The sequence below is a fragment of the Hippocampus comes genome, unplaced genomic scaffold (genome assembly GCF_001891065.2).
Source record: "Hippocampus comes isolate QL1 unplaced genomic scaffold, H_comes_QL1_v1.1 scaffold248, whole genome shotgun sequence".
Classification (NCBI taxonomy): domain Eukaryota; kingdom Metazoa; phylum Chordata; class Actinopteri; order Syngnathiformes; family Syngnathidae; genus Hippocampus; species Hippocampus comes.
The window spans coordinates 631,104-658,321 of record NW_017806277.1 but is presented as its reverse complement, the minus strand read 5'-3'; the positions used below and the strand labels follow the sequence as shown (position 1 = coordinate 658,321).

Below are 27,218 nucleotides of genomic sequence, written 5' to 3'. Positions count from 1 at the left end.
GTCTGCTTCATTTTTGCATCTTTGAACATAGAGCTGATGTGATTTGCTCAAAAAGTTCCCCTTTATTTCTTGTTAACACACAATTTAGCAAATTCCATTTTTTATTATTTACTTTCATCAGTGGTGTCCTGCTTGTAGTCCACTTTGGCTCAAACTGTGATGGATTGTGGAATCTGATACTGATGTACCTTCACCTTTTGCATTGTCTGTCTCTTCAATTTGTCAGCAATTTTTCTCCACTGGCCATTTTCACAGTGCAGAAGTTGTGGGTTCAATTCCAGCTCCGGGCCTCGCTGTGTGGAGTTTGAATGTTCTCCCCGGGCCTGCGTGGGTTTTCTCCAGGTACTACGGTTTCTTCCCACATTCCAAAAACATGCATGGCAAGCTGATTGAACGCTCTAAATTGTCCCGATGTGTGAGTGTGAGAGCGAATGACTGTTCGCCTCTGTGTGCCCTGCGATTGGCAACCGGTTCAGTGTGTCCCCCGCCTCCTGACCGAAGACAGCTGGGATAGGCTCCAGCACGCCTTGCGACCCTTGTGAGGATAAGCGGATCGGAAAATGGATGGATGGATGGATGTAAGATGTCAGCAGACAGACTCGTGGCCTTGCTCCTGGGAGCATTTTGAAATACGCTCAAAGTGTACTTTGCCTCTCCGAGCACACCACACTGAATTTCCAAGCTGCATGATCCTTGTGTGACCTTTTCTCGCCCATTTTAAAATGGAGACTGTATCGAAGAAAAGCAAAGTTAACAGAGAGCCGTCGCTTTCGAGACAAGTGGAAAATGACTTTTTTTTTTTTTTTGCACTGAAATATAAAACGACTCGGTCTGTCAGACTTGACAAGAGACTGTAGCAGTTTTCAAGGAATTCATTAGCAAGAGGTACGGAAAATGGATGGATGGATGGCCATTTTCAGGGCAGTTTGCTACAGTCCTATTGATCTTAAATTTCTAAATAATATGGTCACTGGAACGTTCAAGCACCTCTGAGATGGTCTAATAGCCTTTCCCTTTAATATTAATCTGTATAATTATCTTTCTAATCTCCTGAGAAAAAACTTTCCTTGGTTTACTCTGGACCATATTTAATTTCATACACACTTGTGGATTAGAGGTTTAAATACACCTTTGGTGCTAACTACAAGACACACCTTGGTTAAACATGTCCCTATGGTCAAATAATTTTCAGCCTTTTCTAGGGGTACCATCATTTTTATTTTTATTTTTTATCCAGGCCTGTTACATGAGTTTGCATTTTAAAATAATTCTGTTGAACCACGATTCATAAACAATGTCTGATTTTTACTAGCTATGAATGTAATACTTACGCAACTAAAATATCCTAACATTTGGTGGAGGTTGATTGGACAGGCTAAACCCTAATTAATAGATTACAAAATACAACCAAATTAGTTTGCTCCATATTTGTGATCAGAAAAGTCCCTCATTTCGTAACTAATAATATATATATTTTTTTTAAATGCAGTTTTTAAGGGCCAAAGTCTGATAAGAATTATTTTATCTTTTTTTTTGTATCATTCCTGCATCATGTGGAGTTGTAATTTTTTTTTCCACACACACAAACACACACACACATACACTGAAATATATCGTCCCGCTCTGCCCTGTGCGTCTCCCCCTCCCCCATCACATCTGCTCCTCCCCGGGATTACAGTACAAATGTCTGTCTGTCCCTCTTTGTGTGTGTGTGTGTGCGCGTGTGTGTGTGTGTGTGTGTGCGCGTAGGGGGGTAAAACAAATGTAATGTGCCCTCTCTGAGAGGTTAACCAATCAGGATGCCCAAATGCAGGGATTAACCAATCACACCACACAGTGAGGGGGGAATGGGGCGGGGGGAGGAAGAGATTACATTGTGCACAGACGGGGATTAAGTCAATGTAGAGTGCAAAAAAAGTGCTTTGAAGTGCTGGTCGTCCGCTTCTCTTCTTGCAAATCATCCTGAAAAAAATTCAAACCACATAAAAAAAAGCAACAAATATAATCTGGTTTTATTATTCATGTGAACATTACATCCAACGTCATTTTAATGTACTTTTTTTTTTGTTTTGTTTGTTTGTTCTTTTTTGAAATCACATCCAAAATGAATTTATAACACCTCTACGCATCAATACAATAAAACGAAATGGAAATCAATCAAGATTTAGAAACATGGCAAATTAAATGCATTAAAAGTCATTGAATATCTAGAGTTGGAAGGATTGGACGGGATGGCATTTGCGACATAAACATGTTGTTGGATGCATTGGACATTCGTGTGGCGGTAATCAGGTCATGGCGGGATTACCAAATTGTCAGAGGAGGAGTGTGGCAAGGGTGGAAAGAAGGGGATGATTCATATAGTGATATGGGGGGGAAATGTTTGAGCCACTGTGAAAAGGAATTTCGTTCGATGACTCAAGAAACTGTCATAAATGGCATGCAAATAGAAGACACACAAATAGCAACTGGAAAGAAAAAAAAAGCAACACAAGAAGTACGTAGGGGAAAAAGCAAGAGAGCTGGGAAAAGGAAGGAGAGGAGGTGACAGAGACAAAAAGAGAGGAGGATAGGGTAATAATCCCAAGTAATTCACTTAGGGCATTGCTGAAGGGTGGCTAAGAGGATTGGGACACTTCCAGAATCAGATCAACAAAAATAACCAAGACGGACCGAGGAAATGACGAACATGACGCTTTGGACCTGACCGGAACATGATGTGTTCATACTGACCTCTACCTAATAGGAACAAACCGTTTTAAGATGACACACAACTAAAAAAAAAAACAGAAAGGTCATAATTGTCAAACCGAATTTGGACGATGACACTAAACGCGAAACACCGTAGAACTGAACACAAACGCCCAAGAATACATCGATGCGAACAAATAACATATAATGAAAGAAAGAAATCCAAAGAAATTGAAAGTCGAGACGTTTGCAGCGCTCCTTAACTCGCCGAGTCGGCCGTGTTAACGAAGGAGTTCTCTCAGTTTGTTTTCATGTGCAGGCCTCCTACAAACTGAAAAAAAAAAAGGCTTTTTGATCCTGTGGTTATAAAATCAGTTTGTAGCCTGTCAGCATTTGCTGTCCAAATGTATCGGGCCGGAAAAGAGCTTCTCTACCAGGCACGTGCACGCACAGACCCTGAGTGGTGCTTGAGCATCAGCCCTTAAATTCTGGATGGAAAAAATGTGCCCTTTCTATCAATATTTTCAAAAAGAAATACAATATTTGCCTTTCTGTCATCAATCACCACCAATGTTTTGATATCTTAAGGACATTTTTTTCGAGTCCTGTGTGAGAATTGTGCACCTGCCGATTTGCGGCGCCCACCTTGACCCACCCTAAAAAGTTGGTGTAAAAATTAGGAAATGATTTGCCTGGATGTCATTTTTGTATATCACCAAACCTGGCATTTGAAAAGGGATGTAGAGTATAGACTTTCTACCTGTGTTAGTTGTGTGAGCAGAAATCAAAACATAACAGAAAAGAAATCAACACATAAATATATGTGCATTTTTTTTGTATAAAGAATTTTGCCAATGGGTGCCATTTTTTTTTTTTTTTTTTTTTAAACTTGAGCATCTCCCCCTAAAAATTTCTTTGCACGTGCCTGTTCCCTACAACGCTAGCCTGATGCCTGTTCCCTACAACGCTGGCCTGATAGTGTAATTAAATTTATACAAAAGAAAAATAAGCAGCATGCCTCACACTAACCAAACTGGACGCTGCCCTGTGGTGCTTTCTAGAGGACCTGGAACTTCCAGGAGTTTTGGTCCTTATGGTCCAGGCAGTCCATTGTAGTGAACCCCAGTTTCCAGGCCTGCTGGTCCTTGTAGTCCAGGCAGTCCACCGAGGTGAAGCCAAGGGAGGAGGCGGTGCTGTAGCCCTGCGAAGACAGCGAGGCGGGCGATTGGCTTAGGGAGCCCCCCATAGAGGGCACGGTGATGGGGCTGAGAGCGCCCCCGGTGCCCGAGAGCTGCGAGTGCATGGGGGACAGGTAGGCGCTGCAGTCCAGGCCTGTGAAGTAGGAGGTGGTGCTGGTGTAGCCTTGGGCGTAGGCCGACGGCTGGCCGTAGCTCATCGGGTAAGGTGAGGGCCTCTGCATGCAGGGGGCTGTGGAGGAGGCCAGCGGGTCAGGGAGGGGTGATATGGCCGGACTCCAGATTGACACGGAGGTGTTTCCTGTGCCGGAGCTCTGGACCAGGCCGGAGCCCGACTGGGCCGATGAGGGGCTGAAGGAGTCGGAAGGATTCGGAACGGGATCGGGGGCGCTGGCCTCCTGGACTGGAGAGGCCTTCTTCTTGGGGGGGCGGGGTTTGGACTGGCCGCTGCTCTGCTGCTGCTGCTGACGGCACTTGGCACGTCGGTTCTTGAACCACACCTGGACACAGACAACAGGAGGGTTTGGCACAGAAGCACTTTCCTGCCTCCTTAGTCCACTAAGGAGTATTTTTGGACCCTTTAATGACGACACTCTTCAAAACTGTAATGTGAAGTGAGCCACAGAAAGTTACATCAGTTTTGTTGCTCAAATGTCAGTCCGAGGAAACCCCATACCCGATGACTGACAGACTTTGAAATGGTAAGAAGGAGGGAGGCCATAGTACAGGGCAAGCGGGGAAACCAAAAAGCGACTTAAATATCCATTTCTTCTTTTCCTATAGTGCTTAATATCCTGTTCAGGGTTGCAGGGAACTGGAAATGTGACTTTACCAAAGATTGGTTGCCCAAAAAAAAAAAAAAAAATCACAGGACAAACCTGAACAACGACTCAAATTGACTCCATTGAAATTAATAAATAAATTATGTCAGTGACTACTTCAATGACTCCTAATTGAAAATATATATTTTTTAAAAACTGTAATTACAATGTTATTACTAATATTCTGTGACTATTTGGAATTATTCAATTCGTTTCAGGAGGCATGTTGATTAAGTGCTAATGTCGGACCTTTATCTTGGCTCTATAACCTATAACCCCCCCACCCCCCCTCTCTACCTGCACACGTGACTCAGGCAGGTTGATCTTGAGGGCCACTTCCTCCCTCATGAAGATGTCCGGGTATCGGGTTTTGGAGAACAGGGCCTCCAGGATGTCCAATTGTGTTCTGGTGAAGGTGGTCCGTTCCCTTCGCTGCTTCCTGGGTGTGGCTTCAGATAAAAAGGATTTTAAAAAAGGGAGGTGTCAGCACACAGATGAGCTTCTTGAAGGTCACGTGACGTGCCCGCTGACCCCCACCCCCTACCCAACTCCCCTCCCTTTGTTTTCCTGAAGCAGATCGGCGTGACAACAAACACACAGACAGTTGGGAATCTCCTTGAGTGATCTTGACTTTGCTGCGGGGAGCGTTTCGCGCGTATTTGCTCATTATACTGAAATATTCAAGTCCGCGGTGTCAGTTTCCCCCTGAGAGGGAGAAAAACTTTACTCGCTAGAGTTTAGTTTGCGCAGTCAAAGTCCCAATTATTTGTCCTCCGGGGTGCCACGGCCAAACGCCTCAGAGTATTTGTTTCAGAACGAGTCAAGTGAGGAAGACGTGAGAAGAAGGATTTGGCCTCGCCGAGTGTCTCAGTCGCATGCCAAGCGACATTTAACTGAATCTTCGGGGAAACTGACTGCAGGGGTGAATGAAGAAATAGAAACCCATTAAACGCTTTTCTGATTTACAATTTGATAATCGAATCTGCTTTTCATCTTTTAATAACAGCCCGAATGTTTGTCTAAAGCAGATCTACACATCAGGACATTATTTTTCTAATTACGTCACATTGACCCACGTTAAAGTTTAAAACGAAAGATAAAAATAGGATTTAAAGATCTATTATTTTAATTGTCTATTATTTTAATGCCATCTAATTGTTTTAACTCAATCGTTTTTATGGTTAATACGCAGAGGGACATTGTTTTGGTGGTGTAGAAAAAAAAGCAAAAGAAACGTGAAGAATGTACAACAACAACAATTTAAAAAAAAAACTTGTCCGCTGAAATCGGGCTACACACACACACACACACACACACAAAAAAAAAGCAATTGCCCGTTCCGTTCAAATAGTAGGCTATTTTCTGAGTCAAGACATACATCATACCAATACAACATTTAATCAAAAATATATTCATCCAAGTCAACGCTTCTTATCGTTGAGCAGATTTAAACATTAACTTTCGTTTTAAAAATTAAATATGTATATTCAGCTCGGGCTTGTGATTATTTATTTTTATTTTTCATTTGACAAAATATTACATCCTACAAATCAAAAACATTTCTTTTGTCAATATAATAATAAGAACAAAAATGAACATGTACAAACAATCAAATATTTAAATCGCCATCATAAAGATTACGCCTCAACCTAACATTTAAATAACCGCTTCTGGTTATTTACGCGCGGCTTTTACGCAAAAGCTACGTCATCAATCGAGAATGAAAAGCAAAGAAGCACAATTAAAAAGATATAAAATCATGTTTTTTTTTTTTGGAATTGTTTTTACTTACACGGATAAGCGACGGTTGTGTGCAGCACGTCCATTCCCGGGCCGGGCAAATTTAACCCGTTCATGGTGTAATGAGGTTGTTTTATGTAGGACATCATCTTGACTGCAGCCTCTTAAATCCCGACGACGCTCTTGTTTATGCGTGTGGGATGGACGCAATGCAACAGCCGAGGACCTCAGCTGAGGCGACAATTAAGTCACTGAATCCCCGTGATTCCAAACCTGCGCTTTTTAAGGGAAGAAAAAAAAACTTCACTTTGTAACGGTCAATTTGGAGGAAGATGGCGAACGGCGAGCATCATCCGAACTGTTCTTGTTTTTCTTCCTCTGAGGATGTCAGCACAGGTGTGGCGGCCTCGGATTACACTTGATTGCGAGAGGAGAGGATACTCAACTGAATACGTTCGTCCCCGCGTGGGCTGCTAATTAGAGGGCGTAAAATGGCTCCGGCTATCCCCGCCCACCGCACGCACGCGCAGACGCAACAGGTTGCAGGCAACGTTGTGTTCGTTTATTTAAACTCAGTGGAAATATTTAGTCCTCAATGAATAAACTCCCCATAATACAGTAGGGTAAAGTACATAAAAAAGAATGCCAGCCATGCTACCGGATTGGAAGTACCACCAGTCCAGAAGATCAAGATGTTGAGACAAATGAAGAAAAAAAAAAACAGAATAAAATAAGTAGGCTGTACCAGGGCTGGGTGAAGGCATGGGCGTCATTAGGCCTATTTTAGGGAGGCTTCAGCCTCCCTAAAAATGTCTTTAGCCCACCTAAATAATTTCATTGCATTATTTAAAAAAAAGTATTATTTATTTTTCCTGTACTTTTGCTAATATATTGCATCAAATTCAACGTAATGTGGCCATTTTAAATTATATTTCGATAACCTGCCATTATTGTAATGTTAAATCTCCCAGGTTTCCTGAACGCAACAGGTGTTGCGTTTGCATTTGACGTGTCTGTCACCATCGCCACATCAAATGCTAACGCAACAACTGACAGTTCATTGCCGAAAGTCAGGTTGAGTCGACAGCATGGATATTCGCTTTTGGATAAATTAAGGTGGTGCTTAATAAAAATTAAGCAACATTTTATTATTAAATACATAAATAATCATTACACCAACTCTTTGAGGCAACACCTATTGAGATTTTGGCCTATATAAAATAAATAAATAAATATAAAATAAATACATTTATTTATTTGAAAGGAATCAGGCCAAAGAATCACAGAGAGTGAGCCGGGGGTGGGCTCTGCTGGACAGGTGAGTCTATCAGATCTCAAGGCTAATTTTACTTGCAAGGCTGTTCCCAAAATGCAATCGGAGCTTACAGTAAGTATTGAGCAGCAAACTTGTGTTTTTCCAAAGTGATGAAGCTTTTGCATCTCATTGTACTAACTTAAATTGCATATCACGGCAGACTTCTCAAAATACATCGTCTTCTGGCGGCTAAGCATATATTAATACATTTTGGTAGAGAGGAATATAGGACTACTGTCATATAGGTTATGTTATCGGGCATCCTTCTAATTCCCTTGAACAACCAAGATTGAACTTTTGAACTCTTTATAATTTCTATTATCTAGTCCAGTTAAAGTCCAGGGGAGGAAGCCCCATCATAGTAAAGAGGATACTAATGTGATGTGTGTAGTTCTTCATAGCCTCTTCATTTTGCTCTCAAAGTGCACGGAATTGATGGATTTTTAACAGAATGTCGAAAAAATTTCTCCCGGGGGGGCATGCCCCCGGACCCCCCTACAGGGGCTGTGTTCCCCTTGGGGCTAAGCCCCCCTTGTTCTTCAAACCTAGTGACGCCCCTGGGTGAAGGTAACCAAAGTTTGAAAGAAAGTACACAGGAGGACTACAAAAAGAAGTGCTATTGGGCTTGTTGATTCGGAGATGTCACAAAGAGAGCTGTAAGCATGCAGAAATAGAAGAAATGCAGATGAAAGTAAAGGCGACTCCGAAACAGAGAATAAGTACCAGATGGAAGGAGTATTCAATCAAATCTGGAAGAGAAACAAGGGAATGATCGGAATGCCCTTAACGGTAATTTATGGAGAGGACATGATACCTAGCGATGCACTGCAAAACTATACCCTAGAAGTTGTGCATATACTTGTGTATAAATAAATAAATAATGGAAGTATTTGTGGCAGGGTGGGTGAATGGTTAGCACACCCCAGCTTTCCTGTGTGTAGTATGCCTGTTCTCCACGTGCCTCTGTGGGTTTTCTTTGGGTACTCCGGTTTCCTCCCACATTCCAAGAACATGCATGGCAGGTTAATGGAACACGCTAAATTGTCCTTCGGGGTGCATGTGAGCCCGAATGGTTGTTTTGTCTGTGTGGTGCTTGAGTCTATCCCAGCTGACTTCAGGTGAAAGGCAGACCACACCCCGGACTGGTCGCCAGTCAGTCACCGGGCACATGGAAAAACAAATAACCATTTACACCCACATCCACACCGTCACTGAATGGGAACCGATCCCACGCTTCCTGCACACAAGTTCGGTGAATGTACCACTACACCATCGGCGACTGCTGTAAATATATTGTGTTTAATTTTGAAAAATCCTGTTTACGATAGAATAATGCAATATTATCATTGCCTTCCTTGCTGATTGGCTGCGGAAAATCACATGGTTCTACAAACTTATTGTGTAGTGTCGATTAATAATTCTGTTACTAAACATGGTCATTTGCACAAAATGTCGACATCCTTTTGCGACTAACACTCTCATTACCGATTAAAAAAAAAAAAATCAAATACATGTTATGTGTATGTTGTATGTATGTATATGTTGATTACAGCATAATATTACATTTTGGTTTTAAGGTCTTAGCTGCCACAACAACTTCATTAGTTGAAATGACTTAATGCATTGGATGCATGACATATTATATCCAAACTGCATCCGCAGCAAAACCCAGAAAAAAAATGTGATAGATTTTGATTCATACTGCAAATGTGGCTGTCACATCAGATTCTGTTTTGCACCCAACAGCCGCGTTCTTGTGCTCTCTCTCTCTCATCACCGACATCCACAAACACCCGGTTGCACAAAACCGACAAAGCTCATTCGATTTATCATAATATGCTTTATCTGAAAAGTCTCTTATCACCAGATAAAGGGAGCAAAGACTGAGCAATCCATTCAGTGCTGAAGCCGGGACGGAGCCTGAAAAGAACTATCGCCAAGCCAAGTGCACCAAGGAGTGAGTTTTGACTGAAAGAAGGTAAAACGCCGTGAACGGCAAAGATGGAAGAAGAAGGAAAAGAGAGCACCGGGGAGATGGACAATTTTATTTCAACGGAGGAAGAAAAAGCATTGGATTGTCGCCGTTTTGTAAGCTCTGCTAAGAATCCGGGGAAACAGGCTCGGGAATTTGTTTGAGACATGTTGAATGTACTGTTGTGTGCCTTTTTTTTCAAGTTTTTAACAATAACGCTTGAACTATGGCAAAAAATGAATGGGGGGGAGGAGGATATTTTATTGGTCAAATAACAATTCGGAAAACACAGTGACTTTCATCCTTTCAGGCACAGCGGTTACTACAGTGGACAGCTTCTCATGTTATCAGGTTACAGGGTGTGTGAAAGGGTTAAATTGTCATCACTATTCTGCATCAATGTCTACTCTGTTGTATAGGACCACCAAGTACAAGTGGAACAGCCTGGACAAGTGTGGAAGAAGACGGAGCTGCTCTATAATCCTTTGCTGGACTATACCCTCCCCCGGAGATGGACTAGAAGCACCACGCAGGCAATGATGCAAGCAAGGGCTTTAATTCATGATTTATTTATATCTCTGGAAGGTATGAAAACCAGCCTGTGGTACGAGCGAGCGTGGATAAAGAAAGGAGGGGGGGGGGACAGGTACAGATAAAGGGAGGGGTGAGGATGGAAGGACAGAAAAGAAACAGGTGAAGGGGCAGAAAAGAAGATGGAGGGAGAGGGGGGCCAGGGGAAGGGAGGGGGGGGGGGCTACCGCTTCTCGTCCCCACTGACACACTGCTGCAGTTAATCCAGATTAGAGTGTCTAAAGCAGGTCGGCTAAATCTGCGGGCCAGCCAGCAATACAGAGGCCGCTGTCAGTCCCAATCACTCACTCGGCGCACACACGCACACTCCGTTAATCTCCTCTGTGCCACCAGCAGCTCAACATGGACTGATACTGGTCAACCACCCAACCCCCCTTTCCTCGTCCAGTTCAACATTATCAAATATGCAGTATAATCTTTTTTTTTTTTTAACAACATCCAATCAAACGTTTGCAAAATTTCCACAGGAGAAAGGGAAAGAGCCAGAGATTGGCTCAAAGTGGGACTGACTTGTCATGGTTGGGCTAAAAAAATGAAAAAAAAAACCCCAATGTAATTGCAATTTTTTTCCCCTCAATATTCCAACTGCGATTTAACCCTTTCAGGGACAGCGGTTACTACAGTGGACAACCCATCATGTTATCAGGTTACAGGTTTTCATTATTGGTGCATGAAAGGGTTAATATGTGATTATTTTTTTAATGGTTCTCTTCCCGTGTGTTCTTTAATAAACACAAGCAATAAATTAATCTCTATACGACGAAACAAAATTAGATTCAACATCATGTATATGTTTTTTTTTGTTTGATAGCTCATCTTAAGCTAAAATAAAGGCATATGAATCATGAATTAAAATGGACAATTTTTTAAATAAACTTTCATTATTGGGGTTCATTTACAAAAAGTCTATTAAACTACGACGACTTAAGAACATTCTACCAAACAGGTGCGGCGTAAACATCAATCAGTAAATCCTACATTCGATGACAACAATAATGCAAACAAATCCGTGGCTTTATCACTTAAAATTTTCATGGTTCATGAAACAATATGTAAACCAGAGGTGGGCATCGTCAGTACATCACTACGCTTCTGCCAGACTACTACGGGCCCGCCCAGTCGGTCCAAGTCGTCAGCGACAGCCAAACTGCTTCAAGAGCGGATTTACCGGTACTACATCACACATAGGTGCCGCACAGCTGACACACCACCAAATACAGGAAAAAAAATATCAAATAAAACAGTGTTGTACACCTTTTGATCCCACAGGCGTCTCTCTGTGTGTGTGTGTGTGTGTGTGTGTGTGTGTGTGTGTGTGTGTGTGTGTGTGTGTGTGTGCGTGCGTGCGTGCGTGCGTGCGTGCGTGCGTGCGTGCGTGCGTGCGTGCGTGCGTGCGTGCGTGTGTGTTCTCGATGCCGTGTCACTGCCACTGTCGAGGTGATGGGTTGGGACTGCATGGGTCAGCCTGTAAAACAGACGGAAACTCATTGGGGGACAGAAGATGCTCCCCTCTAATGTAAACATTTGTACCGCAGTTCTTAAAGGGGTAGTCAACCCAAACATTTTTTTTCCAATAATATGTTCTCTGCGCCTCCACTACTCTAAACATGGCATTCTGATTAATGTTGCATTTATGAAATGTATATTAAGCAGCAAAATCCACCTGGATTGGGCCATGACAGGGGACGGCCATTTTGCCACTTTCTGTTTAACTGAAAATGACATCGGGTACACCTTGAACCGGTTGTCAGCCAATTATTAAGAGGCCATGGGCGGGTCGGATGGTCCTCGGGTTGTACTTGGCCAAGTGCTGGGCTACAGGAAATGGCTTCCTCTTTAAGCAAATCTTCAACAGGTACCACATGCCTGGCACTCTTAAGTGGCTTGCCAAAAGGTCAAAGAGTCAAATATATGCATGTAGTATACTTTTTAAAAAAATTAATTGGAATCATTTTATCATGAATATAAAGAAATATTCACTATGTCAACAATCTTTACTCCGACTGGGTCTCTCTTCTCCTTAATATAATATGTAAACAGCTTTCCTTTGATTGGTTAGTTCATGAGCCGAAATGACTTACACATGACGATGATATGCGGGCGTCTCGTGGCTGACATGTCTATTCATTGCGCTGGCTCCACTGAAATTTTGTAAACCGTTGGCACAATTTTACCAAGCAAAAATGCCCCCTCGGGCGGCCATGGTAAGGTGACAGCCCTGTCTCCCTGCAAGAATTTTTTCCCATCTCCGTGTCGCGCAGTTTCACGGCTGCACAGCAGGCTAACTGATGGGTACTGAGCAGTCCCCACAAATGAGTGGGTCTCGATGTATATGTATATTAACCCTTTCATGCACCCTGCAACCTGATAAGATGATCAGCTGTCCACTGTAGTAACCGCTGTCCCTAAAAGGGTTGAATATAGAGCAGTGGTTCTTAACCTGGGTTCGATCGAACTCTAGGGGTTCGGTGAATCGGTCTCAGGGGTTCAACGGAGCCTCTGCCATGGAGGTTAAGACACACCCTGATTCAACATGTCAATTAGTTATGACATGCAGATGATCACATTACATTGCTTGTCCAATCAGTGCTGCGGGAAATTTAGTTCCTTTTTTCGCACAGTTAAAAAAAAAATTATTTACTTTTTTCTGTTTTTAATAAATGTGTTTTTTATGTCTTGAATTTGTAAAAAAATTTATTTTTATTTTTCACTAATGGTTCGGTGAATGTGCATTTGAACTGGTTGGGTTCAGTACCTCCAACAAGGTTAAGAACCACTGGTATAGAGGGACCAATCAATGTCCATGCGAATTTGTAGACTCAGAAAGCAAGTGCATGCATGTCACACTTAAAAAAGGTCACAGAGTCATTTTGAATTGCGAAAAACAGTATGGAAAAAAAAATGCATTATGTCAGGGCATCTTTCAAAATGTCTCAAACAAACTTTTTATCGTATAAAACACTGAACACGTGTTTGTACATGAGCAATGCACCAAACACAATAAATACACAAATGATTAGAAAACACTCAGTTGCCATCTCTGACTGTCAATTGGTTGGTTATTAATCATAAACGTTTGGTGGTGTCAGATCTTGAATTTCTCTTGCGAGTCTGACCAAACTTAGATAAGCAAAAATTGCGTTCATGGTACACATACAAATAAAGTTATGATGCCCCAAATTATCATAATGCCAGTGCCGATACAATTTGTGGTGCAAAACCATGTTCACATTTTGCACTGAGCTCCAGTCTCGGCAAATATGTTATACTAGCTATATTGTTGATTTATAGAAGTGTATTTGTATGTGGGTATGCGTGTACTGCGTGCGTGCGTGCGTGCGTGTAATGAGTCTGGAGTGCAGTTTGAGCTGAGGTGTGTCACTGGGGAGGATGAGTGATTACAATGGACAGTAATCCTGCCGATGGATTAGCAGGTGGTATTAGGAGAAGTGGGGGTGTAGCACACTGTCACCTCTGAACTGTCACAATATGGAGCAACAGCTTGCCGGCCCTCACCTCCGTCTGCTTTAGTCCCTACAACTACTTGCACACCTGAAACGACTGAATACTCAGACAATCGACAATTATGGGCGCCGTTTAGTTGAGGATGAGAAATATGGTCCCAAAATGTGTAATTAAAAACAGAGTCCAATGATTTGGAAATCCTTTCCAAGTTATATTCGATTGAATACTCAACAAAGATAAGATATTTAATGTTCAAACTGATTAAAGTGTCATTAAAAACAAATAACTGGGACGGGGCACCAAAAGACTGAGAAAGTTGACAAATGCTCAAAAACCACCTGTTTGGAACATTCCACAGCTGATTAAGTGGAAACAGGTGAGTGACATGATTGGCTATAAAAGGAGTGTGTCACCCCCCCGCAGCCCCCAAGGTCAGCTGTTCAGAAGGAAAGATGGGGTGAGGTTCACCACTTTGAGAACAAGGGTATGAGCAAATAGTCCAGCAGTTTAAAAACAATGTTTCTCAACATATATTTGGAGGAATTTAGGGATGTCATCATCTCCGATCCATATACAGTATATCGTCAAAATGTTTGAAGAATCTGGAAAAATCTCTGCACGCAAACAGCCAGGCCAGAAACCAGTTTTATATGCCACTGACCTTAGATCACGATACTGCATTAAAAAAAAAAGACATAATTGTATTAGGAATATTGCCATGTGTGCTCAGGAGCATTTCAGAAAACAATTGTTAGTTACCAATCCAAGTTAAAACTCTACCATGCAAAGTAAAAAAATCATATATCACCAAGAAACACTCCTGGTTTATGTGGGCCTGAGATTTTCTCAGTTGGGCTGACCTAAAATGGAAAAAAAAAAAAGATTACTGTGGTCAGACAAATCCTCGTTTCAATATGTTTTAGGAGCTGATGGATGTCTTGTCTCCGGATTGTTGAAGTTCAAAAGCCAGCATATGTGATATATTTTAGTGCCCATCGGATGAGCAACTTGCACATATATGAAGGTACTATTAATGCTGAAAGGTCCATCCAGATTTTGGAAGGACATATGCTGCCATCCAAACAACGTCTATTTGAAGGACGTCCCCGCTTGTTTCAGCAAGACAATGGCAAATCACATTGTGATCTAGACTGACCTGCCAGCAGTCCTGACCTGTCTCCCATTGAACAAGTATGGCGCATTATGAAGTGTAAAGTACAACAAGGGAGATCTCGGTCTGTTGAGCAACTGAAGTTGGACATGAAGTAAGAGTGGGAAAGAATTCCTCCATGCAAAATGTCAACAACTTCATTCAGTACAGTATATGGCTTCACATACTCTGAATGCCACTTATCATATTCTACAGTCCCTGCTTCATAACTGCGATGCTTTGACGCTAACGTCAGTCTTCCCTCAAAATAAAACGTGTTTCCTCATTGTGGTCGGAGTACTTAGCCTGAGATTTTATTTGTAAATTATATATATATAAACGAAAAATGAAACAATCATTTTGCACTGTATTTTGTGTTTCTGGGACATGAAAAAAAAAGTCACTGTCACAGACAATTGGCTTGAATGGATTTCCCCCTCCCCTTTTCGTCCATTACATTGCAAAAAATAAAAATAAAAGCGATTAATTTCCCCTTGTAATTGTATGATATGATTTATACAGAGAAGTGAATGAGTTGCAAAATTCATAAACATGTCTCATATTTCATTAGTGCTATTTTTAGAGTGAGTGACTGAAGGTGGAATTGTGTGACCCTCTGTTGATGCACCATTCTCCATGCACACACATACTTAGTTTGCCATTTAAAACGTATCAGTGGTCATGGCTGGCAAAGGGAACAAATAATTGTGCTTCATAAACTCTGAAGAGCAACAAATTATTGGGCAACATGACCAGTAAAAATAATTTGAGCAATTTAATAGAACTAGCTTGAATATAGCGTCTCCTCAACGGTTTATACATTTTCATTTCTGCTCTGATGTTCAATCATTAAAATGTTTACTGTTTTTAAAGTACTTAACCTGAAAAAGCACATCAGTAAGTGGTGTAGCAAACCCAGTATTTGTTATATCGACTGTAAATTGTTGGTGCCCAGTTAAGAAACAATTAGTCAATGCTGCATAAACTGGAAGGATTGGTGTACATGACAGAGCAAAACTTGGTCATGTTTTTGCCTAAAACAGAATAGTAATGGACAATGTTCTCGGACATTATTCCTTTCATGAAGTGATGATTCATCATATTCTATATCACAGTAGACATAGTTGGTCCGGTCATTTCTCATTGAGAGTTAAATGACTGCTTCTTCATGACAGATGAAGAGTAAAGTCTTCATTCTAAGGATTTTTTAAAAAATGATTTAAAGAGCCTTTAAAAGTATGAAGGTTAACAAGCCTTTTATTAAGATTGGAAGTTGATGAGTGAATTGTTACTGACATCTGGTGGACAGACAATGAAAGTTACCAGTTATTTTTACACAAGCTTGCAAGTGTAAAAGCAAACGCGGTACATAAAAATAGGATAGAAATTAAATTAATTCGGGTTTTAGTTTTGATGGAGTCGGTGTCTTCTGTCAATTGGTATTGGTTTGTATTTCATATCAAATTTCTGTCAGGCAAGTTCTTAACTTGAAGACACTGCATTTGGCTCGAATGAGAGTTTCGTTGGATTACAGTCGTGGACCATATGGTTTTACACACAGGTCGCTTTTAATGAAATTGGGGTGTTGTACAAATGTAAGCTCTGAGGCTTTCAAAAATATAAATACGTGCTGCATACGGTTTGCGCATCGTCATGTCCAATTCCGATCAGAAAACCGGAAGTAACAAAACAAGGGTTAAATTCATTTGTTTCCCCCCCCCCCAAATTATTTTAATTGATAGTACACGTTTTTCCAATGACAAAAAAATGAGACCTCAGAAAATTTGTTGAAAAATGGGCAAGCTACGATTTTCACGTTTTTGCATTGTCTTTGATGGGAAGGTTGTCCTTCCCAACATGGCCACCACGTAGGCACGTTGGCCTGCTGCAGCGCGCTGGTGAAGAAGAAGAAAAGAAGAAGAAAAGAAGAAGAAGAAGAAGAAGAAGAAGAAGAAGAAGAAAAAGCCGATGAAGAAGAAGAAGTTGTTGAAGAAGAAGAAGAAGAAGAAGAAGAAGAAGACGAACTGAGAGATAAAACAAATCTTTATTTTATTAAAAACAAAGTCTGTTGTTGCAATTGAGAGCACTTGTGGTGCGTAACCCGAGTAGCTATTAATATGCAGCCATGCAGTAGCTATTAATATACAGCCATGCAGGTTGTGAAGACTTCCTCGTCGTGGTGATTGCTTGTGCATCTTGTTGACGTCCGAAATCATGTTTGGAGAGTTGTATCCCTTCGCGGAGGACAGTTTTAGCCGCTTCCCATCTCAGAGTAACATTTATGGACTGTGTCAGGCCGGGGAGCAGGAGCTGCTCGCGGCTACACTCAAAGGGAAGGTGGTCAGCTTCACTTACCAGGAACTTCAGCAGAAAATAAGACCAGTGGCCAAAGAGGTTCAATTTACCTACATACCAGGTAGACCCAAAGGACCTGAGACAAAATCATTTCAACGAGATATGTTTGTATTTGTCATAAATTAAATTAAATGAACAACCTGTGCTCTGCCTTCTTAATCTGAACAAATATAGTCGAATCGACCCACCCCAAACATAAATAAAACATAACCATTAAGCTAAATCACTACACACATTGACTTGTGTTTTATTACATTAAAAACTCAGTTGCTGTATGTGTAGAATAATAGCAAATGATAATAGGTAGGGGAAAAAATCTAAAACTAGGTTAAAAAAAGACTGCACTGTTATAAAATGATGCACTTTTAATTTATTCAACCACAGTTGCAATTAATGTTTTGCAAATGTGAAAATATATATATATTTAGATCTGTCATATCAGTAATTTTTAAAGCAATGTTGCCAAGTTTTCATCTCTTCTTGTCGACCTAGTTGATGCAGAGATTGTGTCAATCGATGCGTTCAACAAGTCCTCACCCAAAAGTGGGCTTGTAGTGGGGATCACATTCATAAAGGTAAATATAGCACAGACAGCATATGCTTAATTGAGTGGAATATTTTAATCAGTGTGATCTTTTTAACAGGACTCTGGTGACAAAGCCACCCCGTTCTTGAATATCTACTGTGACTACGAGCCTGGCTCAGAGTTCAACCTAGAGTCAATTGCCCGTGAGTAAACCTGTGTCCACTTCAGATCAGTTTCCCTCTCAAGTTATGATGTTAATCTGACTGTCTGGACAGAAAGTTGCCTCAATCTGGAGTTGCAGTTCACACCCTTCCAGCTGTACCACACAGAGTAAGTTACATTATATATAGACAAGGAATATACCGATACCAGTAATGGTGTCGGTGCCAATACTGTATGTAGTGGCCTGTAAAGAAGCAAACCTCACCAACATTTGCATTCAACCTTTCTGTTATTAGAGTGCAGAGTGATGACGGAGGACGAGAAATTGTTTTTCTGCTTAGTGGTCACGACCAGAGGATACACCTGTACAAGGAGGTCTGTGTGCTTGTAGGAGGAAAACATATTTATTTCAGATTTTCAAATGAAATAGAAAGTAAAAAGAAATATAATTTGAAGATGTAACAAAACCTTTTACAGCCCAGCGAGGCATTTTTGCTGTGCCATTTTAGAGTAACTGTATTTCTTCATCATGCGTCATTCTCAACAGGACAAAATATAAAGAATAAGAAACAAATGCTTTGTGTCATCCAGCCACAGAAAATCATAATTGCATATGAAGTTGATCGCAAAACTTTTGTTTTCAACAGAATGCCTCACTCCACCAGTTTGAAGAGCAGCCAGTGGAGCGACTCTTCCCAGAGCTGCAGCAATTGCCCAGCAAGTTAGTCTCCCTCTAATTCTGTCTTTTATGTGTTCAGTCGTAGGGCTTGGAAACTGAGAGGATGATGAAAACTTTACTCCATATACATGTCAATTCCATGGAGGTCATAATTTTTTGGGGGGTGGGGCAGAGGTGGGGGGCGGTATTCCTGTCATTTCTTGTTGTGCTGTCAAATTGTACAAGAGAAAGTACAGCACATTTTTAAAATACATTGTGGTGACTGGATAAACCTCTTATGAGAACAAGGATGCATGTTTGTAAGTAACGAGTGAACTGGAATTGAGTAGTTTTCAGTTTTGTTCCTTCCATGGAAAAAAAAAGTCAAACACTGCACTGTATTTTCTTGACTGGTGTGTGTCTTGCTTCCTCGCAGTGTGTTATGGATGGACATATTGTGCATACCTGATGGCCGACGACTGTCTGCATTTGGCTGCCAGAACGGCTGCGTTGGACTGGCTCTGGTCAAACAGTGTGGGCCAGGTGAGACAACACCAAGAAATGCAATTCTTTCTAGATTAGAGCTAGTGGTTCAAGTCACAATATTTAGGATGAATACTCTTTAGAACTGGTCACGTGCGTTCATCAAACTACCACAGCGATCAAGAATTATTACAACACCCGATTTCGTCAAGCTAAACTTGAAAGTGGTGGTGAATCTTCGCCCGTGGGTTGGCACACTTCGTCGGGTTAGAGCAGTATGTAAATCGGACCCACTCAAAAGCTCGTCGGGGTCACAGTGCAGTGGTGCAGGGTTCGATTCCGACTGCGGCCTTCCTGTGTGGAGTTTGCATATTCTCCCCGTTGCGTGGGTTTTCTCCGGGTACTCCGGTTTCCTCCCACATTCCAAAAACATGCTCGTTAAGTTAATGGAACACTCTAAATTGTCCCTTGGTGAAGCCAAACAACAAAGTCCTTTACTATCTCCCTATTTCTGAAAATGTGTACGCGAGCGAGTCATTCTTCCAGGTTTTCAGTAAATATCCATCCATCCATCCATCTATTTTCTGATCCGCTTATCCTCATAAGGATGGTCCGGAGCTATCCCAGCTGTCTTTAGGCAATAGGCCTAACGCTGAACTGGTTGCTAGCCAATCACAGGGCGCATATAGACGAACAACCATCCGCACTCACACTCACACTGAGGGACTCAATCAGCCTGCCATGCATGTTTTGGAATGTGGGAGGAAACCAGAGTACCAGGAGAAAACCCACGCAGGCAGGGGGGAGAACATGCAAACTCCACACAGGAAGCCCGGAGCTGGAATCGAATCCTGCATCTCTGCACTGTGAGGTCGACGCGCTAAAATGATGATCCCGGAACAAATATACAGGACAAGCCGATGATTATTTCCTTTGTGTTAGTTTCAGAGGTACATGTTTTTTAGTAAATTCATGTTTTGTCTCTTGAACAGAGGTTTTGCAGAGCTGGCGCGTTCAGTTCGACAGTCCAATCTCCATCGTGCTGCTTTTTCCTCTCATCTGCCAAACAGAGCCGGATCTGCCCAGTGGAGAAAAAAGTATCTCATGTCACACTTTTGTTCTAAATTGTGTCTTTCTTTTGTTCTTTTCATTTTCAACGTAACTTTACTACTACTTGTTACCAAACTTACCTGACCAAAAATTTTTGAAAATCCCAGTCCTCTAGCCCCTTCTTCCATTTTATATTTTTGTTACTACTGACTATAATTGAGATATGAAAAAACTGCCATATTTTTATTTTTATTTATTTATTTTTTTTGGGGGGGTGGGGGGTAATCATCAGTTCTTTGTTCATTGACAGGCACACCTCCAGCATTTTTTTCCTGTCCCGGGACTCAAGAGGAGCATGACTGATACATACCGGGGCTGAGAAAAATATTTATAAATATATTTTCAAATTAAAATAAAATACTGGAGGGGCTTAATTGAGGCTGGACACAAATTTCTGATGGGGCTGAAGCACCCCTCAGCCCTGATCACCTATTGTCAATTGAAAATAGAAAGAATGTATGATGCACAGATTTGTCCACTACCACTAAAACCTAAATGAGCATTGAAGTAATATTAAGTGGAGAAAAAAAATGAAAGAAAAAAAAATGAAATGTTGAGTTATATTTTAATGCTGATTAAAACTAAAATCGACATCCTCATTCCAAATTATCTGTCAGTTTTTTTTTTTGGTAGCACGTCAATTTTTTACTAAACAAACAAAATTCCACCAATGAGAGGTGTGTGCAGCCCCCATTAGGTTCGCACTATCAACATCTACAAATTTAAAACTAGCATAGTCGGAATGAAGAAAATTACTGCTGGCTTTTCATTTAATATTGTAACCATGGCCATACCGTGGTAAATTGTATTTGGTTTTATGCAGTTTTTTTTTTTTTTTAAGTTTTCAAAGCCTGTAACTATCCCATCTTTGTGTTGTATTTACATACGTACACCTTTATTTTCTAACAGTTTTGGATTTGCCACCCAAAAATTTGTTAAAACAGCTGTTGCACCTAACTCAACAAAAAATGTGTTCCCCAGTATATTGAAAAGACTCAATTATTCATATTTTCAGGTTTCGGAGTTGAAGGCTACAATCTACTAGTAACTAGCACAATCGAGATGGCAGTTGTCTACAGGTGAGGAGCTCATCTCATTAATCATGTTTTGGTCATAGATTTTTTTTTTTTAAATAACTTGAGTTCATGAAGTTTATAAGAAAGGTGAAGCTACTTTTTCAGCATTTCTATGACTCTATTACACCAGAGCCCCACGCTATTTTATTTATTTATTTTTTTGTGTCCCAGAAATGTTCATGAGGGAGGCTTGTCCCACTCGCTCTGCCTCGCTGACAGCGACCAGTGGGATGCAGTGCTCTGTGCTCTGGTTATCGATCTGGATTTTGACGGGCAGAAGGAGGTGCTGCTGGGAACATATGGACAGGTCAGAAAGTCATGTGGCCAACACAAGTCTCCACCTTTGTTCTTGTTAGAAAATTTACTGTAGTACTGTACTGTAGTACCTCTACTTACGAAATTAATTGGTTCCGGAAGAAATTTCTTAACTAGAAAATTTTGTAAGTAGAGACGCGTTTTCCATGTAAATGCCCTAATCCGTTCCAAGCAACCCCAAAATTCAGACATAAATGTTTTCTAAAGCATAAAAATGGAAACAAATACCTGTTACAATTAGATTATTGCACAATAAATGAGAATTGTCAATAATGTAAAAGACAAACAATAAAGAATAAAAATGATGGTCATTTAACTTTTAACTGCATCTTCGTTTTTTTTGCCCTCTTGAGTGTTCTCTCTCAGAAGTGGTTTGTGCCTGGCGCTTTGTAAAGAACTGGTCCAAGGACATTTGCTTTTGTCGACTTTTAACAACCCTTAGAAAATGTCCAAGGCAAATATCAGCATAGTGAGCGATCGCTGAAATGGTGAACACTTTTTCTGGGTAATTCACATTTGCGTAAAACTATCGGAACGCCTCATGGCCTAAGGAGCGACGAGGATGCTGCATAGACACAGATCTATCTACACATATTGACATATTCTGTAGAGGTCCCTCTTAGCCAATGGGATGCCAGGATGATGCTCGGGAATAGCCAATGGCAGAGCAGCTATAACTATGTTGCATTCAGGAAAGTCGGCGCTGCGAGTCGCAGACCATACTGTATTTTTACCTTTCATATCTTCAAATTTCTTTCGTAACTAGAGGCAATGTTTTCCTGTTAAGACGTTTCGTAACTTGAAAATTTCGTATGAAGAGACGTTCGTAGGTAAAGGTACCACTGTACCTTGTGATTGACTGGTGATGAGTCCAGTGTGCTGGGATTGCCTCCTGCTCACCTTAAACCATTTCAGGGACAGCGGTTACTACAGTGGACACCTTATTAGGTTACAGGTTAACATTACTTGTGCAAGAAAGGGTTAATCCTAATGTGCACAAACAGTGTACAAAATGGATGGATGGATAGATGGATGATGAGAGAGGCCAAATGAAAACCTGCACAATCTGTTTTTCATCCACCTGTGTAGGAACTTCTCTGTTATAAATTCCAGCATGGGGCAGCAGGAGAAGAGGGACACTTTGAGTTGCTGTGGCGACGGAGCTTCAAGAGTCCTTTGCTGTCAATCATATACTTGGATCTGACGGGGGACGGTTTGAGAGAGCTGGCTGTCCTCACACTGAAAGGACTGTATATCTTACAGGTATGTGGCACCAAAGCGCTCAAGAGATTTATGACTGTAATAAAAGCCACAGCGATGCCGCTGTTGTGCCACCTCTGTAGACTTTCTCACTAACTCAGCAAAAAAGTGGAGAAGTGTATTGCTGACCTCAAATGAGCACCTGGAGGATAATCTCAAATACAATGGCGCCTCTAAAGTTGAGGACGACCCGTTTCAGAATGCAGTGTAATCTCCAAATTGTGTCTTTCCCATAAGAAATAATGCAGTGTCAACATCGTAACACCATGACACTGTAAAGGCATTTTTATCTCAGTCACATTTTAATCTTAACCATCACATAATTGTAAAATGTCAGAATATACACATGGTCTGCTCACAGAAAATAGAATGTGAATCTTAAATTTACTGCAATATGGTTGCCTTCCCAATGCTTATATGTACCGTATTTTCCGCACTATAAGGTGCACCTAAAAACGTTACATTTTCCGAAAAGCCGACTGTGTGCCCGAATATCCGATGCGCCTTATATATGCTTTTCCAGTCTCTTTATATTTCCCATTGCGTTGTTTCCTTTGGTGTTCCTATGCCATCTTGTGGTGATTATTAGCAGGAACCAATTGTAACGGAAAAGGGTTCTGCCCGACACGAATTGACATGTGCATTCGCCAACATACACTCAAACAGGACAACTACTCTGTGAGCTCTGCACAGCCATTATGAAACAAAAATAATACCAAAAATATAGTTAACTTCTGACTAAATGAAGGAAGAAGGAGACAAGCAAGGAAATTTAGCCCCTTGTTGATGTGCGCCCACAATGTTTGTGTGCCTTTTTGTTGAATCGTTTGTCTTCATAACTTTTTTTCTTTCATTTATTGTTTTGTAATGCCATTTGTATTTATGTGGTTCATGTCCGCCGTGTTTGTGACCAGTTTCATGGCTTTGTTACAGCCGCAGCGGTTGTGAAGGCTCTGTATAAATAAAGCTGGATTGTATTGTATTTTATTCTATTCGATTCCCTTTAGCGTAGCTCCATCTAGTATATCTAGCATAGCACAACAACAGCCACTACTGTCGCCTATCATGCAGTGTGCCCTATATGTGAAAATAGTTTTAAAATAGGCCATTTATTGACGATGCAATTTATAATCCGAAGCGCCTTATAGTGCAGAAAATACGGTAGTTCCTTACTTTTGTGGCACATTGTCCATGACTATTATTGTTATACCATAATTGACTTGACTTTTCTTTCTGCTATTTGTTGTATGCCGTTACTTGTATTGACTTTATTTTCTACTTGACAATAACCCAAAAATCGGGCATCTCAGTCTCGTTATCGTTGATTTTTGTTGATTGTTTGAGCAATATCAAGGCTATAATTTTGAACTAGCTCTTGGAAGAAACACAAGAAGCTTGTTGAAACAATATTGATTAGAAAGGTGGATGGGATTCAATAATATTTGCTTTTCCCACTCCTTTTCAGGCATTATTAGAATTTTTCCTTTTTTCTTTTGCATGTGAAACAGTTCCTCAGTCCTATTTGGAATTTTTTTTTTGTTTAATGGATTATTTGTTTGCATTTTCTAAAATGCGAGGGATAGGCTTTCACAAGGGTGAGGTGCGCGGGCAGTGACGTATGTATTATTTTTTGGCTTATTGTTAATTCATTAGAGACCTATAGAGCGATATTGCACTGAGCGACCAGGGGCAGGCACTGTAAGTGTGTTGCAAATGAAAATAAGCTCCCCAGGCAATCGCAGGGCACGGCCAATCACATTCACACCGACAGGCAATTTAGAGTCTTCACTTGACCTTAACATCCGTTTTTGGGGGGGAGTGTGGGAGGAAGCCAGATTACCTGCACAGGGAGAACATGTCACCTCCGCATAGAAGGGTCTGATTCAAACCAAGAATCTCTCAGCTGCGGTCGCTACCTTTACTGAGCTGACCCGATCTCTAAACCTAACTATGAAAAATAACCCAAACAGCTCCAACACATTAGTTTTCAAGGTGATCTTCTATTAAACATGATTTCTTTAGAAATGTCAACCTGAGACTAGAATGTAGCGCTTGGAGAACAGATGATGGTCAGACCACTCATTTGTTTTTGTGTGTCATTGTAGCACAGTCTCACCAGCACTGCTGAGTTGGTCCTGGAGCGTCTTGCCAGGAGAGTGGCAGCTTTGACTGTTGACACGGAGCCAAAGGCAACTGAAGGTCGAAATACTCATGAAAAGGATATTCCTGAGGAGGACTTTGCACTGAAACCATCTTCAAATTAATAAACGGTGTTTTGATGGTATACCAACACAATTTTACAAACGCTGGAGCAACATTTAAGCTTTTATAGTCACGTTTGCAATACATGCAATTAAGACGTTTAATGTGCGTGTGGTTTGGTCGGCAAACAGAAAAACAGATTTTTGTTGAAAAAGCCAAATCGGTCAGAGACAATCCATTCTTCTGGCTGTCATAATTATGAAACACATTCAGTGCCATGTGTCCTTTGTACATAAGAGTTGGGAATTAAATAGCTGTTTCCAACTCCTGAATTTACAAAGGTAAATAAATGGACAGTTATCTTTTTTATTGACACTGTTGATGTATGTATATCCCTCCATCCATCCATTTGTTATCTGATCCGCTTATCCTCACGAGAGTCACGGGCTATGCTGCAGCCTATCCCAGCTGTCTTTGGGCAGTAGGCGTGGTACACCCTGAACTGGTTGCCAGTGCACACATCGACAAACAACCACTTGCGCTCACAATCACACCCGAGGGACAATTTGAAGTGCCCAATCAACCTACCATGCATGTTTTTGTAATGTGGGAGGAAACCGGAGTACCCCGAGAAATCACCACTCAGGCGCGAGGAGAACATGCAAACTCCACACTGGAAGGCCGGAGCCGGAATCGAACCCTGCACCTCTGCACTGTGAGGCAGACGTGCTGCCCAAGATTTTATGTTTGTAATGCACGTGTGTGTGTGTGTGTGTGTGTGTGTGTGTATGCATTCTCATTTGCATTTTTATGTGTTGTGTTTCTCGTTTTACAAATGGCGTTAGGTATATATATATATATATATATATATATATAAAATACAGAAATAGAGTAGATACAGAAAATACGGAATACAGTATAAAAATAGGCACCCAATATCTAAAAAAATACACACAAAAAAACCCTCACATTTTTGTAAAGGATTTTATTTAATCTTCATGGGACGAGTTTTGAAGCCTCGCTATCAGTTGGGCAGCTTGTACACTCGTGTACATTTACAGTACTGTCCCCTCAAAATGACAACATGGCCAAATGTAAACAAACTGCTGGCAATGAAAGCAAGTATCGTAAATAAGTATTTTCAGGGGTAAAAGTGTTTTGCTCACGTGCGTTCACTCACAGATTCAGGTTGTGCGATTACATTTATCCACACCAAACTCTCTCGGTCATAGACTTTGTTTTGTGCAACGATGCACTGATTTCACACCGATTCAGTAAATTTGTTAATAACTTGAGACAACATCATCACTATTTTAGTATTCCTGAATTTTTGCGACATTTTGGTTTTGTGCAGTTCTGACATAATTTTATATGGTAAAAAAAAGTCTCAGGAGAGTTGAAAACTGGATAAAATTGTGTCAGTGCATGTGATGTGTGTGGCCGGCGAAAGAACTTGAAGCAACAACGTGCAAGCTGTATATTTGTTCAAGTGGATGTAAAAGTGTTGAGATCTACATTTACTTCTCCGATGAAATCACATTTGTCTGCATTTCTACCACGATGTTTTATAGTCTTTTAATGGTATTCTATTGATAATGTTTTTGTTGTTAGAACAAGACACATTTTATTTGGAAAACGGTGATAATTTTCGTAATTGTCAGGGCCTAACACGGTACCGTTTGCATTTTTTGCCAGTGATAATTGGAGTGTAATCACGAAACTCTCCACTAGGTGGTGTCACCAAGCTCTCGTTCTGGTTACATCAACTGGACATAACTTTTACTTACGAGTTATTGGAGTTAGTAGCCATTGCTCTGTTTTTTTTTATTTGCCTTGACTTACGAGTTATTGGAGTCACGAGCCTTTGTTCTGCTTTTTTTTTTTTGCTTTGCAGCGCAAGAAAAAAATGACACGTATGAGCGTAGAATTCTACTACCATACGTTTTATTAAAAAAACGTAAAAGGGGCAGTAGTTCACATTTAATGGCACGTGATATGTTTCGATAAATTAAGGCAAGGTTATCTTTCCTTTTATGCTTCATAACAGTTGTCTCGGAAATCAGGATATTTTGATTATGCCAGAAGAAAATTGGTTTTAAATCGTAACTTCGTAATATCACACAGGGCATC

At 40.9% G+C, this 27,218-nt stretch overlaps 2 protein-coding genes across 2 annotated transcripts; one reads left to right on the top strand and one right to left on the bottom strand.

The window, feature by feature from the left end:
• Window positions 1-1,987: 1,987 nt before the first annotated feature.
• Window positions 1,988-6,907, bottom strand: crx (cone-rod homeobox). The gene is made up of 3 exons (XM_019857699.1): window positions 6,501-6,907; window positions 5,006-5,157; window positions 1,988-4,387 (listed from the first exon to the last, which is right to left on the bottom strand). The coding sequence occupies exons 1-3, from the start codon at window positions 6,595-6,597 to the stop codon at window positions 3,749-3,751; spliced, it is 888 nt and encodes a 295-aa protein (XP_019713258.1). The 5' UTR covers window positions 6,598-6,907; the 3' UTR covers window positions 1,988-3,748.
• A 10,028-nt stretch (window positions 6,908-16,935) lies between these two features.
• On the top strand, window positions 16,936-25,461 carry kptn (kaptin (actin binding protein)). Its single transcript, XM_019857752.1, has 12 exons — window positions 16,936-17,357; window positions 17,789-17,871; window positions 17,941-18,025; window positions 18,098-18,152; window positions 18,281-18,359; window positions 18,632-18,705; window positions 19,079-19,185; window positions 20,118-20,222; window positions 21,251-21,314; window positions 21,483-21,618; window positions 22,716-22,889; window positions 24,992-25,461. Exons 1-12 carry the CDS (start codon window positions 17,156-17,158, stop codon window positions 25,148-25,150), a joined length of 1,323 nt encoding a protein of 440 aa, XP_019713311.1. The 5' UTR covers window positions 16,936-17,155; the 3' UTR covers window positions 25,151-25,461.
• Window positions 25,462-27,218: the final 1,757 nt, after the last annotated feature.